The 19,360-nt window shown below is 52.3% G+C and overlaps 1 protein-coding gene across 10 annotated transcripts in view; it reads right to left on the bottom strand.

Moving 5' to 3' along the window:
* FRMD4A (FERM domain containing 4A) overlaps positions 1–19,360 on the bottom strand; it is a 522,413-nt gene that overhangs the window by 104,720 nt on the left and 398,333 nt on the right. For all 10 annotated transcript variants that reach the window (XM_036227032.1, XM_036227030.1, XM_036227019.1 and 7 more), the window contains 2 exons: positions 16,439–16,531; positions 6,711–6,795 (listed from right to left, as the gene is read on the bottom strand). In XM_036227032.1, the coding sequence (XP_036082925.1) occupies positions 6,711–6,795; positions 16,439–16,531 (178 nt within the window). The remainder of the gene's footprint in view (positions 1–6,710; positions 6,796–16,438; positions 16,532–19,360) is intronic.

The following is a 19,360-nucleotide window of genomic DNA, read 5'->3' as shown; positions in this document are numbered from 1 at the left end:
AATCCTTGCTCCTTGAGATTGGAAAGTAATCAGTTAAAAACCATTTGCTGAACATTGACTATGTGCCTGATTCAGTGACAGCTCATGGAAGGTGATTGTGAAAATTCACTCAGAAAAACGCTCGTGCCAACTTTTCGTCCAGCCCAAAGACACACATTTCGGTCTATCTTCAGATGGTGTCCACAGGTCCTGCTTCTTTGGTTATCATCCTTGCATGAGGTAAGTGTTGAGATCAAGTACAATTTAAATGTGACAGATAAAGAGTGGACGGCCAAACTCTTCAGGTCTGGGCAAAGTTATACCGTTTGAACATGAGATTCATAACTGAGCAGTTAGTCACTCTGACCAGTCCCTCACTTCGCCCAACTTAAATCACAGAAGCACCAAATCACTCCTATGAGGGCCTGAAGGGAGACAGAGGCCTTTCGGAGCCAATTTCCTTGCCCCTCTGTGAAGAAATTCGGGGCTGGATCTCAGACTTCGTTCTTTCCCTTACAACTTTAAGATCTACAATCTATGGGATTCCTTCTAAAAAGTTAAACAGATGTTGGCATTTTTATGACCTAGCACTCATCATTGGCGAGGCTACTGAAAATTACTGCGGTGACTCATTTTTGACGGCGATTCCCGGCGGGCTTCAAACCTGCCGCCTGACGGTGGGGCCAGAGCTGAGATGAGCATCCCCGTCCACCTGACTGCTCCTGCGGGGTGTGACGCGTCCGCTGCCTCCTGGGAGGCTGACGGACAGACAGGCCTCTTCCGCTGACGAAGGAGGCCACATCCAAAGACAGAGAGCCAGATGGAAAATCTGGCAGGCGAGACGGCTCCGCCGCCCCATCGCTCCCCAGGGACCACACAACGTTCCCCAGGCACAATCCCCACGGGACGTGCGCACCGCGGAACTAGGCAGCCTTCTAAACGGGTTCTAGCCGCCCCCTGGCCCTCACGCCTGTCGCCTTGGTTGAGTTAAAACACATCGGAAGCGCTGTGGCAGCGCGTGGCCATGCGGGGTGCCGGTGACCCTACTTTACACCCCCTCCTGCTCCACTTAAACCGTTCGGTTTCAGCCCTGTTCTCTGCTGACGGTAGTCTAGCCTTCGACGGCTTGGACACATGACCACTGTATTGTCTCGTTCTTTTTGTAGAAAACGGGGAAGTGAGAGAGAAATCCACCGCGGTCATGCTTCCTGCTGCCCGGTGAGGGAAGACTGGACCGCAGGAGGGTGGCATTCGTAGTTTGGAAAGACATAATAAAACAAAGAGCCTTCCCGCACTTTGCTGCTGTTGAAGGGACCCCAGGTTTGCTCCCTGGACAAGATAAACGGGAAGTTGGGGTGAAGCGGACAGAAAGTGCAGGAATTAAAAGGGGTCTGTGCCCGGGACGCAGCCCCCGGACAGAACCGGGAAGGCCCTCCTCTGACAGGCGGAGAGCCGCAGAGAAGAGACGACCAGACACCGACGCCTGGGGCTCTCATGGAAAGAACCAGTCCCCAGGTCACTCCACAGGGACACCCGCCGGGGGACCAACCCCACCTGGGCTGCGGGGGCGTCAGCTGGCTTTTAAGTGCTTCATTCTTAAATACGAATGGACAGACCAGGATCAACAGACAATTGAGAATAGCCTCCTACACAAAAGACAGAGACCGCAGTAAACAGGGAAAAAAAAAAAAACATGTACGATAATTAATGTTATCAGAGCAATAAGAGAATATAAAGTTCAAAGACAACAGGAACACACACACACACACACATATATATATATATGTATATATTATATATATAAAATCTCCCAGCTAATATGAAGTCTTGGAAATTAAAAACAACAGCCAAAGTTAAAAAATCAGTAAGAGGAGGTTAACAATAATATTGATGGAATCTCCTAGGAAGAAGACTAAAAAGACAGAGGTGGAAAACAAGAGAGATGAGATATTGAAGCAGGTGAGGCAACACCTTTGACATCCCGAGGGAAACCCGCATTTCCATATTCAGCCCAACTACGAATCAGATGTGAAGGCAGAATAGAGACTTTTTTTGGATGCGCAGGCACCCATTTGACTTCCCCTGTGCACGCTCTCTGGCTCTGCTGCAGGATGTGCTCCATGGAAACAATGGTGTAAAACAAAACACAGGAAGACCGAGGATCCAGGACACAGAGGACCCGCTGCAGAGCTGGGGCGCAGACATGTCAAGAGGGGGAAGAGGTGTCCTGTTGTGAGGGCTGCAAATAAGGCCACATTCGGACCGGAGAAAAAGGACAGAGGGCTCCAAAAGGGAGGTCCCAGGAAAACCAAAAAAGGCAGCGATGGCAAAAAAGCAAACAAAAGAGAGGCGCTGATGGAATTATTGCCTGATGCATTTGGAAATTCATGTCGACATGCCTTTGGGAACCTGTAGGCACTTTTGGGAAAAGAAATGATGGGTACAGAGAAACAAGTAACAGCAAGGCAATTATTACCTTTAGGTAAAACAACTGGTTATCTAAAAAAGGGATCACAAACACAGGACGCTACTTGCATTAGTCATAATCATGTAACGCTGACGGCTGTGGCTCCAAGCCGCACTGGGAAAATGGGGAAAGGGACCGTGCAGGTGGCCGTCCAGGAGACCCGAATCCTCGCCTCTCGTCGCAGAAGCTCAATAGCTCTAAAATGGATAAATCAAGGAAAAACGCCCTTTGCCCATTATTTGGAAACAGAGGGGCCAAACACGAGGAGAAACAGCTAAAATTGTTGAAAGTGGTGAGACGTCGTAACGGGCCTCTCAGAACCGTTCGGCTTTGAAGCTGCGTCATGGAGCGTGTGCGCTTCAAGCCACCGAGCTCGGACTCCTGGTGACTCTGACCGGGGCGAGCGCGGCGTCCGGGCCTCAGCCGCCCTGCTCGGCCCCGCGGACTCACGCCTGCGGCTGCTCTCACGCCGTCGATCCACCTCACATTCGGTCCTCCGTTCCCCCCGCGGCCTTCTGTTTTTCCCCCGCTCTCCTGTTTGCACCATATGTTACTTTGATAAAAATATATACAAATGCTTTCGAAAGTGAATGGCGGAGGGACCTGGAAAGAGCAAGAATTAACAGCTTATTTTATCCGAACGACTTGGATCCCAGCGCACCGTAGGAACCGTTCCGCCAGGAAACAGGGAGGGAGCTGATACAGTAAACCTGTGCTGGGCCAGCCGGAGCCTCGGGTATCAGCACCGCCTGCAGATTATACATCGGGCACCAGCCTCTGGCAGCATGCACGGATCAAAGCTCACGGCCAATGTAAACACCTCACGCCTGAACCCAAGTGGGTGGTTCTGTCTCGGTTCTGTTGAGCTGCGTTCATGCTTTATCTCACTTAATCTTCCCGAGAAGGTCGCGGAAGGGTCTTTTTAACATCCTTGCAAACCAAAGAGGAAAATTAAGCTTGGAGACGTCGCAGAAGATGCTCACATTTACTAAGAGGCGGAGCTAGGATGGGAACCTACGTCTGTAGGACACCAAATTTAAACTTCAAATCATAGTCACTCGGCTACTGGAACTCCCAATGTCTTCACATATTTATAACTATGCAAGACGGGTCACACTTCCTGTTCAATCACTTCTGGGTTCTTTGAGTATGTCCCTTATGAAGCACAAACGAGACAACACAGGTGAAAGCACCTCTATGAACGCTGTGTCAGTTTATGCAAATGAAAATACGGTTGTCGATGATGGGGCGGTCTTTGTGATGCAATCTGGTCTCCTATACAAACTTTGGAACAGCCATCCCTGGGCCAGCTGCATGACCCAGCTCTAGTACAGACCCTGAGAAGGGACGGGGGGGGGGGGGGGATCTGGAGAGATGCAGCCCCCAGACTGCTTCTGGGGGTGCTGTGATCCCAAACGTGGCTGTCTCTGAACACATCACCACCTGTACTTGGGGGGCGTGTAATATTTAGTCCTAAGGATTTTTTTTTTTTTAATTTCCCATAAATCCCAGAGTCCTCAGAAGCAATAGCGTCCTCAGCTCCAGCTCAGAATTTACAAAGGGCGAGTGGTTACGAGGGGTTGGGAGAGGAGGGGAGAGGTAGACGGGGTAAAGGGGTCAAATATAGGGAGGCAAGGGGAGGGTGAAGTGGGTAAAGGGGATCAAATATATGGCAGCTGAAAGAAACTGGACTTTGGGTGGTAATCACACAATAGAATATGTAGATAGATGTCAAATTGTAATGTATACCTGAAAATTATATAATTGTACTAACCAATGTTACCCCAACAAACCTAATAAAAAAAAAAAAAGAATTTACAACTAGACTGAACTGAACGACCCTGAGAGAGAGACGATCTCTCTTCCTCTGCCCAGGTGTTATGATCTGGGGCAACTTTTCACTTGCCTGGGTGTAAGGAGATTTCATTAGTTCAGTGACCTTCCAGACATTCTCTGCCCACGTCTGCCACCTGGTGGACAGTGCTCACTTTTCATCCCCAATCGTTTTCAAAAGTGCTTTCATATTCATTAAACAAAAGCCAGCAGTTACTCTCACGACCTGCGAGGTACGTTAGGTTGGTATTACTGTTTCCACTTTACAACGAGAAAACAAAGGCTTAGAGAGAGGAAGGAGCTTGTAAGTTCCTGGAGCTACATTTAGTGGCTTTTCCCTCCATTCAGCAAAAACCAAAAATACTTTAGTCTGAGCGCTCTGGGTGTGAGCCCAGTTTAAGCCCTGGCTCAGCAGCTGTCACCAAGTGAGTTCCTTTCACAGAGCTGCATTTGATCACTACCAGGCCCTCATTACTTTGAATATTTGCATTTGGTGGAACTATTCTGCGCAATGAATGTGCTGAAGTACTTCCAGAAGGCAGAGTGATGGCTGATACCCCATTTCAGATCGTGTGTGTGCGTGCGTGCGCGCGCATGTTTTAATGGTTGGTGGGTTCCTGCCATCCCCTCAAACTGGGTTTACTTATGTGGAAACAGAGACGGTGGGAATTCCCGGACGAGGACTCGGTACAGCCCTGGACCGCTTCACAACAGTGCACTTGGCTTTGCAGTTCCCTGGCTTCGGGGACATTCGCCACCCTAGGGAGAGTCTGCCCTCCCAGGTGCAGCATGACCGAGCTCTGTGGTCTGGAGTCAGGTGTCCAGACACTGCCATTCGCGTAGACATGAGACCTCAGGACCTCATGACCTTTCTGTGCCTCATTCTCCTCACAGGGCTGAAACGCAGAATTCCTTTCAGAGGTGTTGTGACGATGCAGCCTCACAATGTACAAGAAAGCACTCGGCACCGAGCCTGTCATAGGGCGACCTGGACACATGTCAGTGGGCCTTCTCCGTGTTGCGGACGAGCCACTCAAGGTGGCGTGCTGAAGGTGGCTCTCCCGGGACACAGGTGCATGCTGGGGGCCGGCAGAGCAGGGCTGACTTTCAGTGTGTTCTCCTAGGAGTGGTTCTCAGCCCGGGGGGCTCTGCTGCAAGATTCTCTCCCCAGGGAATGAGAGGAAACACTGCTAGCAGCTGGGGGAATCAGAAACAAGGGACTGTCCCACTCAACTAAGGACTGTCCCTTGACTAGACATTTCTCTGATGAAGATGCACAAAAGGCTGGTAAGCATCTGAATAGGTGCTCAACACCACTAATCAGTAGGAAGATGCAAATCCAAACCACACTGAGATACCATCCCACCCTCATTTAGAAGGCAACTATCAAAAAACCCCAAAACAACAAGTGTCGGTGAGGATGTAGAGAAACTGGAACCTTTCTGCACCATCAGTACGGATATAAAATTGGTGCAGTCACTATGGAAAGTGGCAGTTCTTTAAAAAATAAAAAGTAGAACCACCACATGATCCAGCAGTATGATTTCTGGGTACCCACCCAAATCAAGTGAAAGCAGGGATGTGGACAGATATTTACGAACCCGTGTTCATAGCAGCATTATTCACAACAGCCCAAGCATACCCTGATGGGTAAACGGATAAACAGGATGTGGTGAACCCATATGATTAAATATTAGTCAGCCTCAAAAAGGAAGGGAATTCCGACACAGGAACGAAGTGAAATAAGCCAGTCGTGAGAGGACAAACACTGGAGGATTCCACTGGTCCCTATGGCGGTCAAGTTCATAGAGACAGAAGAACGGTGGTTGCCAGGGGCTGGGTGAGGGAGGGTGAAGAGTGAGTGAGTGTTTAACGGGGACCGAGTTGCCGCCTTCTAAGGTGAAAAGGGTTCTCGAGATGGACGGCGATGACGTGAATGCAACGTACTTAGACCACGGAACTGTCTGCCTGTCGATGGTCACGACGGTAAATTTTTCGTCTATTTTAGCACGATTAAAATAAACTGTCCCATCCCAAGTGCCAATAGCTTCCGTTTGAGAGATACTGCCAGAATATCCAAAAATGGCCAGATGAACATGCGTCAGACCAGCGAGAATGGCGTTGGCTGGTGTTATTCATCATGCTCGCCTAGGCTTCCCATTTGTCTCTGTTGCCAGGTTAGGGAGACCCCTAGGATCAGGTTAAAGGACACCCCAAGGAGCCACAAACACAGTGACAGGACCGGAAGGAGTCACGTTATCGAACCGGTCCCTTTAGTGTCACGGAGTTCTCATTTATGTATAGTAATTAATTTATACATTCCTTCTACTAGTCAATAAAATCACGTGAGGGGCAACGGCAGGGGATTCCCAGCTTCACATGATACTTTCGAATTTCAACAGGAAACTGAACAGGAAGGGGACGTTCTCACCTTGTAGATGCAGGATTTAGCATTCAGAAAGAAGAGCTCGATGGTGGCATTGTCCTTTAGGTAGGAGATGCTTTCTATGTAGAACCTGGAAGACAAAAACTGCACATGAACCACAGAAGCATCAACTGACCAACCCGATCGTCCAAGGTCCTCTGAGCCAGAGGATGGGACGCGGGGACTTGAAGGCTCCGCCCCAAATAAATGAAAGAAAAAGGCGTCCTCGGTTGTTTTCCCATGATTCCTTTTGGCGAGAAAGCAGTGTGTTTCAAGTTCACGTACGGCAGGTTAGGCCCACCTTGCGTGACACCTCTCACCAGCGTGAAGAACTGGCCCTGCCATCAATCAACTCCTTAGAGGGGACGTAAACGTGACCGTCTACTTTCTTGTTCCTTATCTGCTTCCCATTTTTTAAATACCATTTGTTTTCAATACATTACCTTTTTGTCCTAATCATTGTTGAGGTGGATTTTTTAAAAGATAATTTCCTCTGCTTAATGGATCAACAAGCCCTATTTCTCTCTGAAATAGTTACGACCTGTCCTCCCGGCGGTGGCGAGGTATATGGTTTGAGTTCTGCTCATCCACGGGGACTGTGGCAAATGTTCTCAACACTGTGCTATTGACGCATATTAAGCCAAACGAGAATTGAATTTTTATCCAGATGGAGCTTATAGGGTTTTTTTCCCCAAGGTGAAACATGCCGAAATTAAGTTTACATTAAATGTGCCTTTCCACATCGACTTCGGAGTCGATTAAATTCCTTAATTAGATAAAGTACTTGTACTAGTGACGGGTCAGCTGCACGAGGGGGTGTGAGTCATGACGAGCGGAGAGGACATGACTTAAATGCGGAACCCTGCAAGGGGGGAGGGCTCTGAGGGGGTGGACGGCTCTGGGAGGGCACTGGGTACCTGCCTCGGGGAAACGGGGGGGGGGTACCAAGAGGGGGAGAGGCGAAACGAGCAAGTCACGAGACCAGTGACCCGGTCCCAGCTCCGTGGGATTTAGGGCGAGTCACATAGTCTCTCTGGGCTTGTTTTCCAGACTGGAAAAGAGACGGCGAGACTCAGTCAGGGGTCCTCCACCTAAGAAGTGTACTTGCCTTCGAATCCTGGAAACTAATTCAAATGAAAACAGGAATGACAACAGCAACGAGGACAACCCGACACTATGGGAGGCCCACAGAACGTGTCCCAGCGCTGGGTCACGTCCGCGGCTCGCCAGTGGGCGACTCACCTGCGGACTAAGTAAATGACATTGTCTACCATTCTTCTAATGTGCGCAAGGCTGTTGTCATTAATACAACACAGATTCACTTACATCTGTGAGCGAACCCGGAGTAACTTCAGAGATTAGCAGAAACTTCCCACCAATGGATGTTAGTGCGATCGCCATCATGGGAGAGTCTACAGAATTTTTGGGAATTATGCTATGGCCCTCATTCTTGCAAAGCCTGGGAATGAGAAGGCTGGTTGATCTCTGCCCCTACCTTCCCACCCCTCTCCTCCTCCTCCACCAAAAACAAGCACCTGCCTCCTGCTTTTGGAGCCAGTATTTTAGGACATGAAGGCCTCCCTAAAGGTGTTAAGCGAGCAGTTCTCTGATAACGGAGACTTGAAATGCAGTAGCAAAGTCTACATCTCAAAGCAAAATAAGTTAAGCTTGATTTAATTAAGAGTCTACATCCACCGTAAAGGGCTTTTGGAGAGGGGTGGTCAGAATAGCAAAATAAAGAATGAAGGAAGGAAGGGAGGAAGGGAAGGAGGGAGGGAGAGAGGGAGGGAGGGAGAGACCCAGGGAAGTGAAGAGAAAGGAGGGGTGGGGAGGGGAGAGGCGGGGAGGGGATGGCAGGAAGAGAGGGTGACAAAGCCTCCATCCCAGTCGGGGTGCTCGGAAGAATGCCTGAGGACTGGGCGACTTGCAGGCAACGTCCTGCTGTGGGTGACGCTTGCTCTGCGACCCTGCTCAGGCTCTTCCTCTCACCCCCAAACAACCCTCCACGCTGCCCCCATGGTCCTGTGATTGTCTGTTCCCTGGAACGTCTCCTTCCAGGCTGCTAACTCCTTCAGGGCTGGGCCTCCCTCTGATTCATTTTTTTTTGGCGGCACCTCCGGCACGTAGGCAGTGCCTGGCGCACAGGTGAGCGTACGGCCCGTCTGCAAACGAAACTCTGAGTTTCGACTGTTCACCTCTTCACTCACCCACCGGTGGTGAGGATTCCTCCTGGGACAGTGAAACGGGTGGAGAAAGAGAGGACTTCCCAGACGTCAAGAAGGCCCAGGTTAGGGGGTCTCACGTGCCACGTTCGGCCCTCGCCCCTCGGCCTCTCTCCTCGTTCCCACACGGGAAGGTGGTCGCACAGAGCTGCCGCCCGCCCCGGCTCCTGATGCCAGAGCATAGCGGAGGCTTCCTGCGTTTGACAGGGAGCGGCCTGAGCTGCCATAACTTTCAGTCTAAGTCTGTCGGGGCCGGAGGAACTTAATTTTCAAAGCAACGCTTTACGTCCTTCTCACATTTGTTTTAATTCTTGAGACTGAAGGAGCGAAGACGTTCTGTCTTTCTGATAACGGATTTTCTCAGCCATCTATTAAGGAACCATACTAATTCCCTCTCTAATAATGGAAAACTGAGATGAGATGGCAGTTTTTGTTTTGTTTTGTTGTTTTGTTTTGCGACAGCATTCACTTCCTCGAGCTCTGTGTTCCCGGCTGTCCGAGAGGCAGGAAGGCAGAGGAAACGGCAAGCACGTTCTGAGGCAAAGGACGAAACCGCCTTGTCTCGACGGGAACTGGAAAGCGGCTTCCTGTTGACCTGCATCACCAAGAAACAGCCCGGAAAACCCTGTCAGACTATTACTCTGTGACCCTGGACACTTGACTGAACCCGAACTCTCCATCTGTGCGAGGGAACCGGTGAGTCAAAAAGGCCTGGAGACAAAGGGACTCAGGCAGCTGCGTTCACACCTGCGAGAAGAAACTCAAGAAACTCTTGTGGGCTCGGGAAATGGGGGCGGTCTGGGGTCAAGGTCGAGATTTTCTTTTTCTTTCTTTTTTTTTTCCAAACCAGTTCCATTCTTTTTGATTTTCCTGAGCACCCCTTTCGGCAGCAGGTGGCGATGTTGCATTTCCTTAACTACCAATGCAGGGCTCAAAGACCAGGATCTCAGAGAAAATGCTGGGTCTCTGGGTAAACCCGAGGAAATGAAAGACTCCTCGTAGATTCCGAGGGTGTGCACGGACAATTCCGAGTCCGGTTCTGCACCGACCATGGGTGTCTGGCGCTTTGACATCAGTGGGCTGGATGACCCTGCCCTCCCGACATCACCAACCCCTAGAGACAGGGAAGGAGGCACCTGTGAGCCCAAACACCCTGCCAGTCTCCTCTGTGGGCTCCTACAACCCGGGCTGTGGTCCACCTGCCCCAGTCACCCCAGGGCCAGGCACCGGCTGACTCGGGGACAGTCGCTCTGCCCCAGGGCCTATGAAATGACACAAAGTAACCGACCCTAAGACTGCCACCCTGCCTCCCCCAGTCCTGCCCGGAGAAACCATGAAACAAGCTCCTGCCCACCGTTTCCCGTCACTGTCCCTCCTGACAGAGGCTGGTGCACCCCCAGGCGGCCCTGCTGGCCTGGCACCCCGTCCCTCTTAGAAACTACAAGAAGCAAACTGTCTTTTCAATGGCAGCCACCTCACGATCTGTTGACCCACACGCGAATCCTAATAAAACCTATACTTCAGGACGTGTTCTTTAGCAGATCGAGTAAGACTGAATCTTAGGGCTTCTTTCTGCATTGAAGGGAACAGTGCTCCAGGCCGAGGGCACACCTGGCCAAGAGTGTTCCTTGGGCTCCATGACCGATGTCACACCCAACCTGGCCCCAGGTGATCCTGACCCGAGAATATTTTATCACACCCTCTGACGCAGAATTAAAAACGTGCTATGTCGCTACGTGGTTGCGCACGTTAAATACTCAAGAGGCCCCGAAACCTCCGACTTGGGGAAGCCTCAGACGGCTGCAGACGTGACGCCGTCCAGCCGATGACATCGGCCGGGCTCCTTCCTCCGGCCCCTCCCTCCTCCTCTGTCTTCTCACGTCTGCCTTTTGGCACTGGGGGATCACGGAGTATTTACAGCAGGTGTTAATTAAATGGGCCAGTGATTTCATTTCGTAACGAACACGAATGTCACGCTGGAAGGCTGACTTTTGGTAGCAACGAGGGGCGGTCGTAATGAGAAGTGTAACGGGGACCGCTCTGAGTGTCTGCAGCCAGGGCTGTGACGATTAGAATTTCGCCAGCGCCAAAGTCTTAACTGGGACGCCTCGTGGAGATCTCGCGAGCGCTGGTGAGCAGGCCCCTCGTTTTAGAGCCACGCCAGCACTGTTCCTGTGAGTGACAGCCAAAAGCAGCCGGTGTGCCCACCGGCCAGGAAAGACCTCGCGGGCTGGTACCGCACTTGGCTGTAACCTCCCCTCTCCCGGCTTCTCCTCTCCTCCTTTTTCCCCATCGCCCACTTCAGCTTATTGTGTGTGAACATCTACGTTTGAGGAGCCAAACCTCGTCTCTATGTATCTTCCTATAACCAGTGCAGATGCCCAGAGCTCCAGGGACACTTGGCCGGAGGGCGCACAACTAAAAGAACAGCCCGGACATGGGAGAATCGTTCTGAGCCCCAACTTGTGTCTATAAAAAGACAGAGGGGCTTCCTTGGGCGGGCTGGCAAGTTTCCCTTATGTTTTTTCTTGACTTATTTCTTAGGCCTGCCCGGTGAACACTCTCGGAGTCACTGTTCTCCAATTTGGGGAGCCGGGCCCTGGCAATGAATGACGGTCTTCTGTTGAAAGGGACCGACGGTGAGACCGGAGAGGCACGCCACAGTCACACCGCACAGGGCATGCCGGGGATGTCCTTCGTGTGACAATGGGAAGCCAGGAAAATGACAAGCCGGGGAACAGAGGACGATGCCGGAAAGATGCGCAGTGGTAAAACAGGGGAGACCGCAAGGGGCCGAGAGCAGAAGCAGAGACCGCGGAAGACATTTCAAGACCAGGAGAGGTTTGCGAAGACCCTCATGATAGCCACGGGGGTGAGTGTGGAGAGCAAGGGACGGGCAGGGGCGCTTCTTAAACTGCGGAAATGACAAGAATTAGAGGCCGAGGGCAGAGAGGGCAGCAGGTGGGAGGTACCCGTGATGTCAAGGCTGACACCCTGCTTCCGGCCTGGGGGCTGGAGGGGCGGTGGTGCCGAGGAAGCGCCACAGAAAGATGAGAGAGTCCGGGGGCGGAGAGCGGGTGGCATCGTTTGACGCAGCCGCAGGCCGAGGAGGGCTGAGAGGCGCCTGCGGCGTTCGGGGCCCAGGACTTCGCGTGGCCACGCGGCGGGCGACGGGACAGAAGGGAGGCGGCGCGTGCGCATGCGCGGACCGTCTTCTGAGCCCTGCTGCGCACAGAGGGGGAGCCAAGGGCGGCGGCCGGAGGAAGATGCAGGTCAGGCGGGGCTGGAGTCCGCGGAGCCCACGGAGAAGCAGCCACGTAAGACAGAGAGAAGCCGAGAGGAGACGTGAGGGGATGAGCTCCCTGCGGTGGTCGAGGGGCCGGGACCGGGGGACACGTGGACCCGCCGGCCTGGCTGGGATGCGGCCGCTCTTCCTGTGGGTGTGTGTGTGTGCGTGCACACGTGCTGTGGGTGGGTGCGCAGGCCACAGAGATGAGGCAGATACAATCACGCCTGCGGGTAAAGGAGCAGGGCGTTGAGGGAACTCACTCGTGCGAGCTCTAGTTTTCTCTGCAAAATCATAAACGAGGAACCTCCCTAGAGCAGAGGGCGTGAGCGTCTGGTGCGGCGTCTGCCGCGAGAAGAAAAGGATGCCACTGTGGGCACGAGGAGACCACGAGCAGGCACGTGGGCGGGCCCGGCCAGAAAAACTGCGGCTCTCTGAGAGAGATGTCACCACCCGCGGCTGGGTGCAACTTCCCCCTGACCACACTCGGCCCCTCGGGAGCACAAGTGTCTAGCTGGATGGACCCAGCCCTACGTGTGTAACTGTGTGTGTGTGTGTGTGTGCGCGCGCGCGCACGTACGTGAGGTGAGGTCCAGGTTAAGGGGGTGGTTGCAATCGTGCAGAGCTGGGTTTGGGCTGAAGTGGCCAGGGGGTGACCACGGGCAAGGCTGACGGGGTGCCCCTCCGCGCAGTGTGGACTCTGCGACGGTGGGTTCGCCTGCAGGGGGCGCTCTGCCGATGGTGTCTCAGCGGGGAGGGCTGGAACAGGAGCCTCCCTCCTGGGAGGGTGGCTCTCCGCCCGCAGTGCTGCGTGCGTCTGTCCTTCACACCGTCCCGCCGACGGACGCCGGCTCTGCAGACGCGGCCACGTGTGGCATGCGAGATGAGCCAAGGTCACGGCTTTCGACTCGGGCGCCTCTGGCCCAGCCTGCGAAGGGCGCGACCGAGGCAGGCTCTGATGAGCAGTCGTGGTGCCGCTTTTCACTGTGACAGGCGGGCAGCGCGGCGCACGCGGTCGGACCTAACTGAACACATGCCGCGGCTCCCTCGGTCGTGCTGCGGGGAGAGTCCACCCGACCGCCGGGCCCGCCGCTCCTTACCTTTAACTAGGAAAAGCGACACCTGCTTCAGGATTGTCACGAAGCTTAACGGTCACCCTGGATGAAGGAGAGTTTCCTTCCCTCCGACATTTTCCCTTTGTGGGTAATTATTAAGAGCCAGAAGCCACTGTGATCAGTCCTGGTGATCTGACTGACGAGCTGGCAAGAGCAGGTCTTTTTTTAGGGTAAAGCAGGGGACATCGAGGTGGGCTCTTCGTCCCCCCTCCTGCCATTTTTGAGAACGTCCTGCAGTGTCACACCACCCTGAGGCCCTTCGAGGAGAAAACACTCATTAAAAGGACTTGCTCTGGCTTCGAGGCTGAAGAATTCTCCAAGTTCGAATTCACGTTATTTAACATACGTGGGTCCTTTTCCTGCTCAGTTCAACAGAGGCACTGACTCCGCCCTCGCCCCTATGGATGTTTGATCTTTGAATATGCCTTACAGAGAAAGACGCTAGGAAAGTCAAATGACAGATCAGACTGGGACGGCAGCCCAAACTCAGATCCTCCGTGACACGGGGCTGATACTTCCACTTGATGAATTTCCAAAACGTGGCTTCAGGCAGTCGATGTTTTCCACGGTCTCCTTTATCCGGTAATTTTATTCTCCTTTTCCACGGAGGCCAACTGTCCCCGCGATAAACAGATATAACACACAGGTGTTTAGGCAGGACGGCTTTGAGGGCCTGGAGCATCAGGCTGCATCCAGGTACGTGTGAGTGACGGATGCTGGGCTGGCTGCTCTTGGGAGAGGTCAGCACCCGCGCAAAGGGACAGCGCCCAGCTGGACCAGCTTGGGGGTGGGGGGGGGGGCCTGTGTAGACTCCAGCACATTCCAGGCCTGCACTCCTCCCCCAGAGAAAATGGCCTTGGGCATCCCTAGAAAGCTATCACGTTCTATGTTGGGAATTCTTCCCATGCTGAAAACCAAGGTAAAAATGCAGAATTCGCTTTGGTGGGAGAATCTGTCTCCGTTCCAGGAGAAAACAGATTGTTGGTGTTTCGCTCCTGTGCTGCTCAGCTAGCTGGACAGGGGAACTCGGGGTCCTAGGGGTTCTAGGAGCCAGGGTGCTCTGTGGCCAGCGCCCGGGGGACACCCACCCTGGGAGGCGGCTGCAATAGTCCAAGTGACAGAAGATGAGGCGAGGGCAGGGAGCAATTCTGGAAGCAGCAGCTAAGAACTAACGCACATAAGAATGTGAGGAAGAAGAGAGACTTCGAGACTGAAAGCCCAGATGGCGGGGGAGGTGATAACGCCACAGATCCGAGGGGACCACAGAGGGTTAGGAGGGAAGATGATGGATGTGGCTTTGGACCTGCTGAGTCTGAAGGACTCAGGTGACTGGAAATAGGAGCCTGAGGCTCTCCGGAAAGACCCGCTTTTGCAGTGGGGTGAGCGGGGAGCTCTGCCTGTGGCCGGCCGCTCTCTGCCAGGCCGCGTTCCCTAAAGGCGCATTTGGAGACCTTTCCCCAAGGAGCATCCTGTGTGGCCCCCGATCCGGCCAACGAGGAAGCAGGAGGCTGACAGCAGAGGCATCGCTGGGTCTTCGGTCACCCCGTTCCCGGCCCCCTCTGCGGTCAGCGTGGTCGGCCCCTGCGGCTCCCTCCCTGTGTCCGGTCTCACAGACAGAAGTCGGCTTGGAATGATCTGGAACCGGCTCCATATTCTCAGCGACAAACACTTCAGCTGGCAATCTCGTGGAGCCCCAAGCTTTCCTCTGAGGCCTGGATCCCCCAACCCACAAACAGCTCGACTCATCACAGGAGCCTGGAAAAGGGGCCCGACGTGCCACCAGCTCGGTATCTCCTCTTCTTGGTTAAGGCTGCCGACAAGCCCCAGGAAGAAGGGAACAGCCTGACGCACAGCAAGTGTGCTCGGCCACCTTCCACGACAGGCCACTCGTGGCTGGCCAGGGTTGCTTTTCCACTTGTCTGAGGAAACGTAGACACCGTCACGGAGAACACGACATTGACATCACGCCCATCGGCCATGAAAAGGGCTGCGATGAGCTCTGACACGCTCGCAGCTGTTCAACGAATCACACAGTGGTTGAAGGCGCGTCTGCGTTCACTCCGCCGGCTGCGGTAAAGACGCGTACGCCCGGCTCTTAAATGCGGCCCCTGACTCTGGTCTTAGGCCCTCCTCACGCCTCCTACGGCATCAGGATGGCTGTGTCTAAAACCGCATTCCTGGCCACGCTCTTTAGGAAGAACTGAATTGTAAATCACGTGTGTCCCGCCCTCGAACTTCAGTTCAGACCTTTTAAAAGAGCTGGGTCTATGTCCTGGGTTTAAGGGGTAGCGTCCATCGGAAGACGGAGGCCTTCCAGCTAAACGCCTCTGCAGCTGTGTGGCGATGAAGGTTCTGGACAGAAACGGCCCGGTGGCCCCACCGACTGGGAGCTCAGACCCTGGCTTTGCTACAGCTTGTACTTTGCCCCCAAACCTGAGACACGAACCTCTCTGGCTTCACACAACCTTCTGCAAACCAACGTGGTAAGTCCAGTCAACTTCCTAAGATTGTTGCAAATATTAACTACAAGAAGCAAATCCTGTTCTTTTCTGTCACCAAATGAAACTTCTTATAATAGATTAAGGAACAGAAAATGCCCTTTGTCTCTGATATTTTATTATGCCATATCTTCCCTCCCTGGGAAATACACTGATCTGGGGTCTACGGCTGGGGTTCGACTATTTTTATTTGGGATGAAATAGGCACGTTTCGAGAGGCCAAGTGGCACTTGCGACAGCCAGAAAGAATACATCGGCTATTGTCATGTAGCCTCAAACGGCCACCAAAACAGAACCCAAGTGTTTCTGTTATTGTAAGAACTTCAGTGTAGTCTGAGCTAATATGCCACTCCCCGCCCTTTCCCCCCGAGAAAAAGGGAAATTAAGGGCTCTGATCTTCATTCCGCACAAGCCTCCTACGTAAGAGCACAAACACGTGAGTACACTGGCACGTCTCATACACTCACACCCCACGTTTGCAGCTGCTCCACCACGTAGCTGGGCACCTCGCAACAAACCAAGGCCAACCTGATTCCCCTTTAAGTATTCTTCCCTCCCAGACACTTCTGAAAGAAAAAAATGAGGCAAAAGGGAGGACAGCCAGCGTACGTACCTGACGCAGAAGTATAAAACCACTGGCCCTGACTTCTTGGGGAAGTCGTGTTCCAATACTCTCCGATCCAGCTGAAGCCAGTTTAAGTGTCCCCTGCAGAAAAGAGAGACAAACTGGTTACGGCTTTGGAATCTGCAGATGTTTCTTGCGATGCAGGTATGCATATGCGCCGGATTGCAGACAGACGTGGACCTGTGCCTCACTCGCTGTTAGGCTTTCAACATTTGAAGTACTCAAGAGGGTTGATCTGGGGATCTCCGCCTGAGTGGGAGGTGCTGTGTGTCGTGAGGGAGGAGAGTGACACTCAGGGTCAGGGGCTGGAGGCCCTCTGCCCTCTCCCTAGACGGCACTGAAAATGTAATCATTCTCCCTCTCTCTCCGTCTCTGTCTCTCTGTCTGTCTCTGTCTGTCTTTCTCTGTCTGTCTGTCTGTCTGTCTCTCTTTCTCTCTCTCGTCCTAAATTCCCTTCCCACCACACTCTCGCCTGCCTGTCTCCTGAGGGACTCACAACACACTTCAGAAACATGTTAGCCATTTTCCTGACATCTTTCTGGAGGCAGATGGGCTGAAAAACCAATCATAGTTTCTTTAAAAAATTAAACTTACATCTACCATATGACCCAGCCATCCTTCTCCTAGGTATTTACCCGAGAGAAAAGGAAGCATATGGCCATGCAAAGGTTTTTACATACAGATGTTCAGAGACTTTGTTTTTCATGGCTCGAAACTTGGAACAACCCAAACCCAAATGTTCATCAGCAAGGGGAATGCATCAACAAATTGTGATATAATTATATAATGGAATACTACACAGCACTAAAGACAACGAACCACTGATGTGCACAGCAATGTACATGAGTCTCAAAATAATTAGGCTGAAATAAGCCAGACAAAACAGAGTACAGACTGTATGATTCTATTTGTATAAAACTCTAGGAAGTACAAACTAACCTATGGTCACAGAAAACAGGTTGGTAGTTGCCTGGGGTGGGGGTGAAAGGGAGGAATTCTGGGCGGGGGGGGGCGGACAAAGAAAACTTCAGGAGAATGATGAGCATGTTCATTATCTTGGTGGCAGTGATCGTTTCATGGGTGTGGACACGTCAAAACTTATGTGTCGTTTAGTGCATGTCGGCTACACCTCGTTAAAGCTATTTTAAACAGCGGACCAGGAGATACCTGAGGACATACACATGGAGTGGCTTGGGCATTTCTTCCCTCCTGCCCTCCCTCCGTCTCTTCTTTCTCTCATACGCGTCAGCTGACTGCCTGCGCTGAAAAAGAGCATGGAGGTGCAGCGGGCAGCGAAACAGACACGGTCCCTTTCCTCCTGTCTGCTGGTAAGGAGACACTCGCCCACTACGTCTACAATTGCATAATCGTGAATAGCGTTAGGGCTGTGACTTATGAGAACATGGAAAGATCTGATCTCGACTGGGGGCGAGGGGGGGGGGGGGTTGTCCGAGAAGGTGTTTCGAGCGAGATCTGAAGCATTGCAGGAGTCACCTCAGCAAAGAGGAAGCGGGATTTTCCAAGCAGCAGGGCCAGCACGTGCAAAGGCCCTGAAGCGGACAGAAACCTAGCACCTTAGTGTCACATGAAGAGAAAGGGACGAGGCTGGAGAGGGGCAGGATGTCATTGCTGTGTGACTCTGAGGTTCACAACGCACAGACTCGTGTGGAAGGCTGGCGCTTATTCTGCGGACCATGAGAAGCAAGAGCTGTCTGTACCGTCCTATTAAAATCTTTGCTTCTCCAAGCACACGCTTGCCTCTGAAAAAAGAAAGAAAACATGCCAGAAGCTTCCATCTTCATTCTAAGACTTCATTCAAACTGCACCTTTTGCACAAGGAAAAAAAAAAAGATTCTCTCTTTCAATTAAGCCCACCCCTGTGGCCTAGGGCTGATGTTTGGATCAGCTTCTTTTTCCTTCAAGAATCTCCATCTGGAAATAAATTTTTTTCTATAAACTTTATTTTTCACCTTTGGGTTACTCATCTCTGAGTATAGTTAAGGGTAAAAAAATAACAGAAAAAGATGTTTTCTAAGTAAAATGACTGGACTTATTCCACAAAGGTGGGATAAATCCCTGTCCAGCTAGAAAAGGGTTCTTAGGGAAGGCCTAGGTGCCCACTTCGTCTGTGGTCATACTGGAAACACTGACCTCTGCGCCCACACTTATGTCATTCCTACTGCCTAGAATGCCCTTCCTCGCCTTCTTCCCCCAGCCGAGTCGACTCCCATCCTCCCAGGCCCAGATCTCCCGTGCCTCCTGCAGAAAGCCTTCCCAATGCGCCCCCTCCACGCCACACCCCGCCTGGGAACGGACCCTCACGGCACCCGTCTGGGGCACCCCTCTGCTGCTGCACCTCCCGCCTCCCACGGAACCTACTCTGTTCACGTATTCTTTTTCCCCATTCTTTTTCAGACTTTTTACATCCACAAAATACAGAGAGGTCTACTTCATAAAGTGTGTGTGTGTGCATGTGTGTGTGTGTGATAAGCTACTCCCTAATTATCAGGGAATAAGACGCTCTAGCCACTTCCTTTCTGCTCTGAAAACGTCCCAAATCTCCCAGGATCTTCTCCGTGTGCTCAGCCTCCCGCACACCTGCCACATGGATGCTCTGTATGATGAACTTGATCACGCCCGTGCTAACTGGAACAGGTTCTCCATTCTCTTTATCTGAACGCTAGCCATCGTTCAGGGCTGAGTTCAGTGAAGTCTTCCTTGATTGCCTAAGTCTGGGCTTCTTTTCCAGCTTCCCCAGAGCTCCTGGTTTGTGTCATCTGCAAGGCATTTGTGGCGCAGTCGTGCACAATGAGTTAGCTGACCTGTCTCTCTGACTAACTTGTTAAGTTGTCAACGTTTACAAGAATCATCCCGGAACTTAGCATACACAATGCCTGGCAAATATTAGGT

Source organism: Rousettus aegyptiacus, unplaced genomic scaffold (assembly GCF_014176215.1).
Source record: "Rousettus aegyptiacus isolate mRouAeg1 unplaced genomic scaffold, mRouAeg1.p scaffold_m13_p_10, whole genome shotgun sequence".
Taxonomy (NCBI): domain Eukaryota; kingdom Metazoa; phylum Chordata; class Mammalia; order Chiroptera; family Pteropodidae; genus Rousettus; species Rousettus aegyptiacus.
Note: the sequence above shows the minus strand (reverse complement) of the source record. Positions and strands in the feature narration are given on the sequence as shown.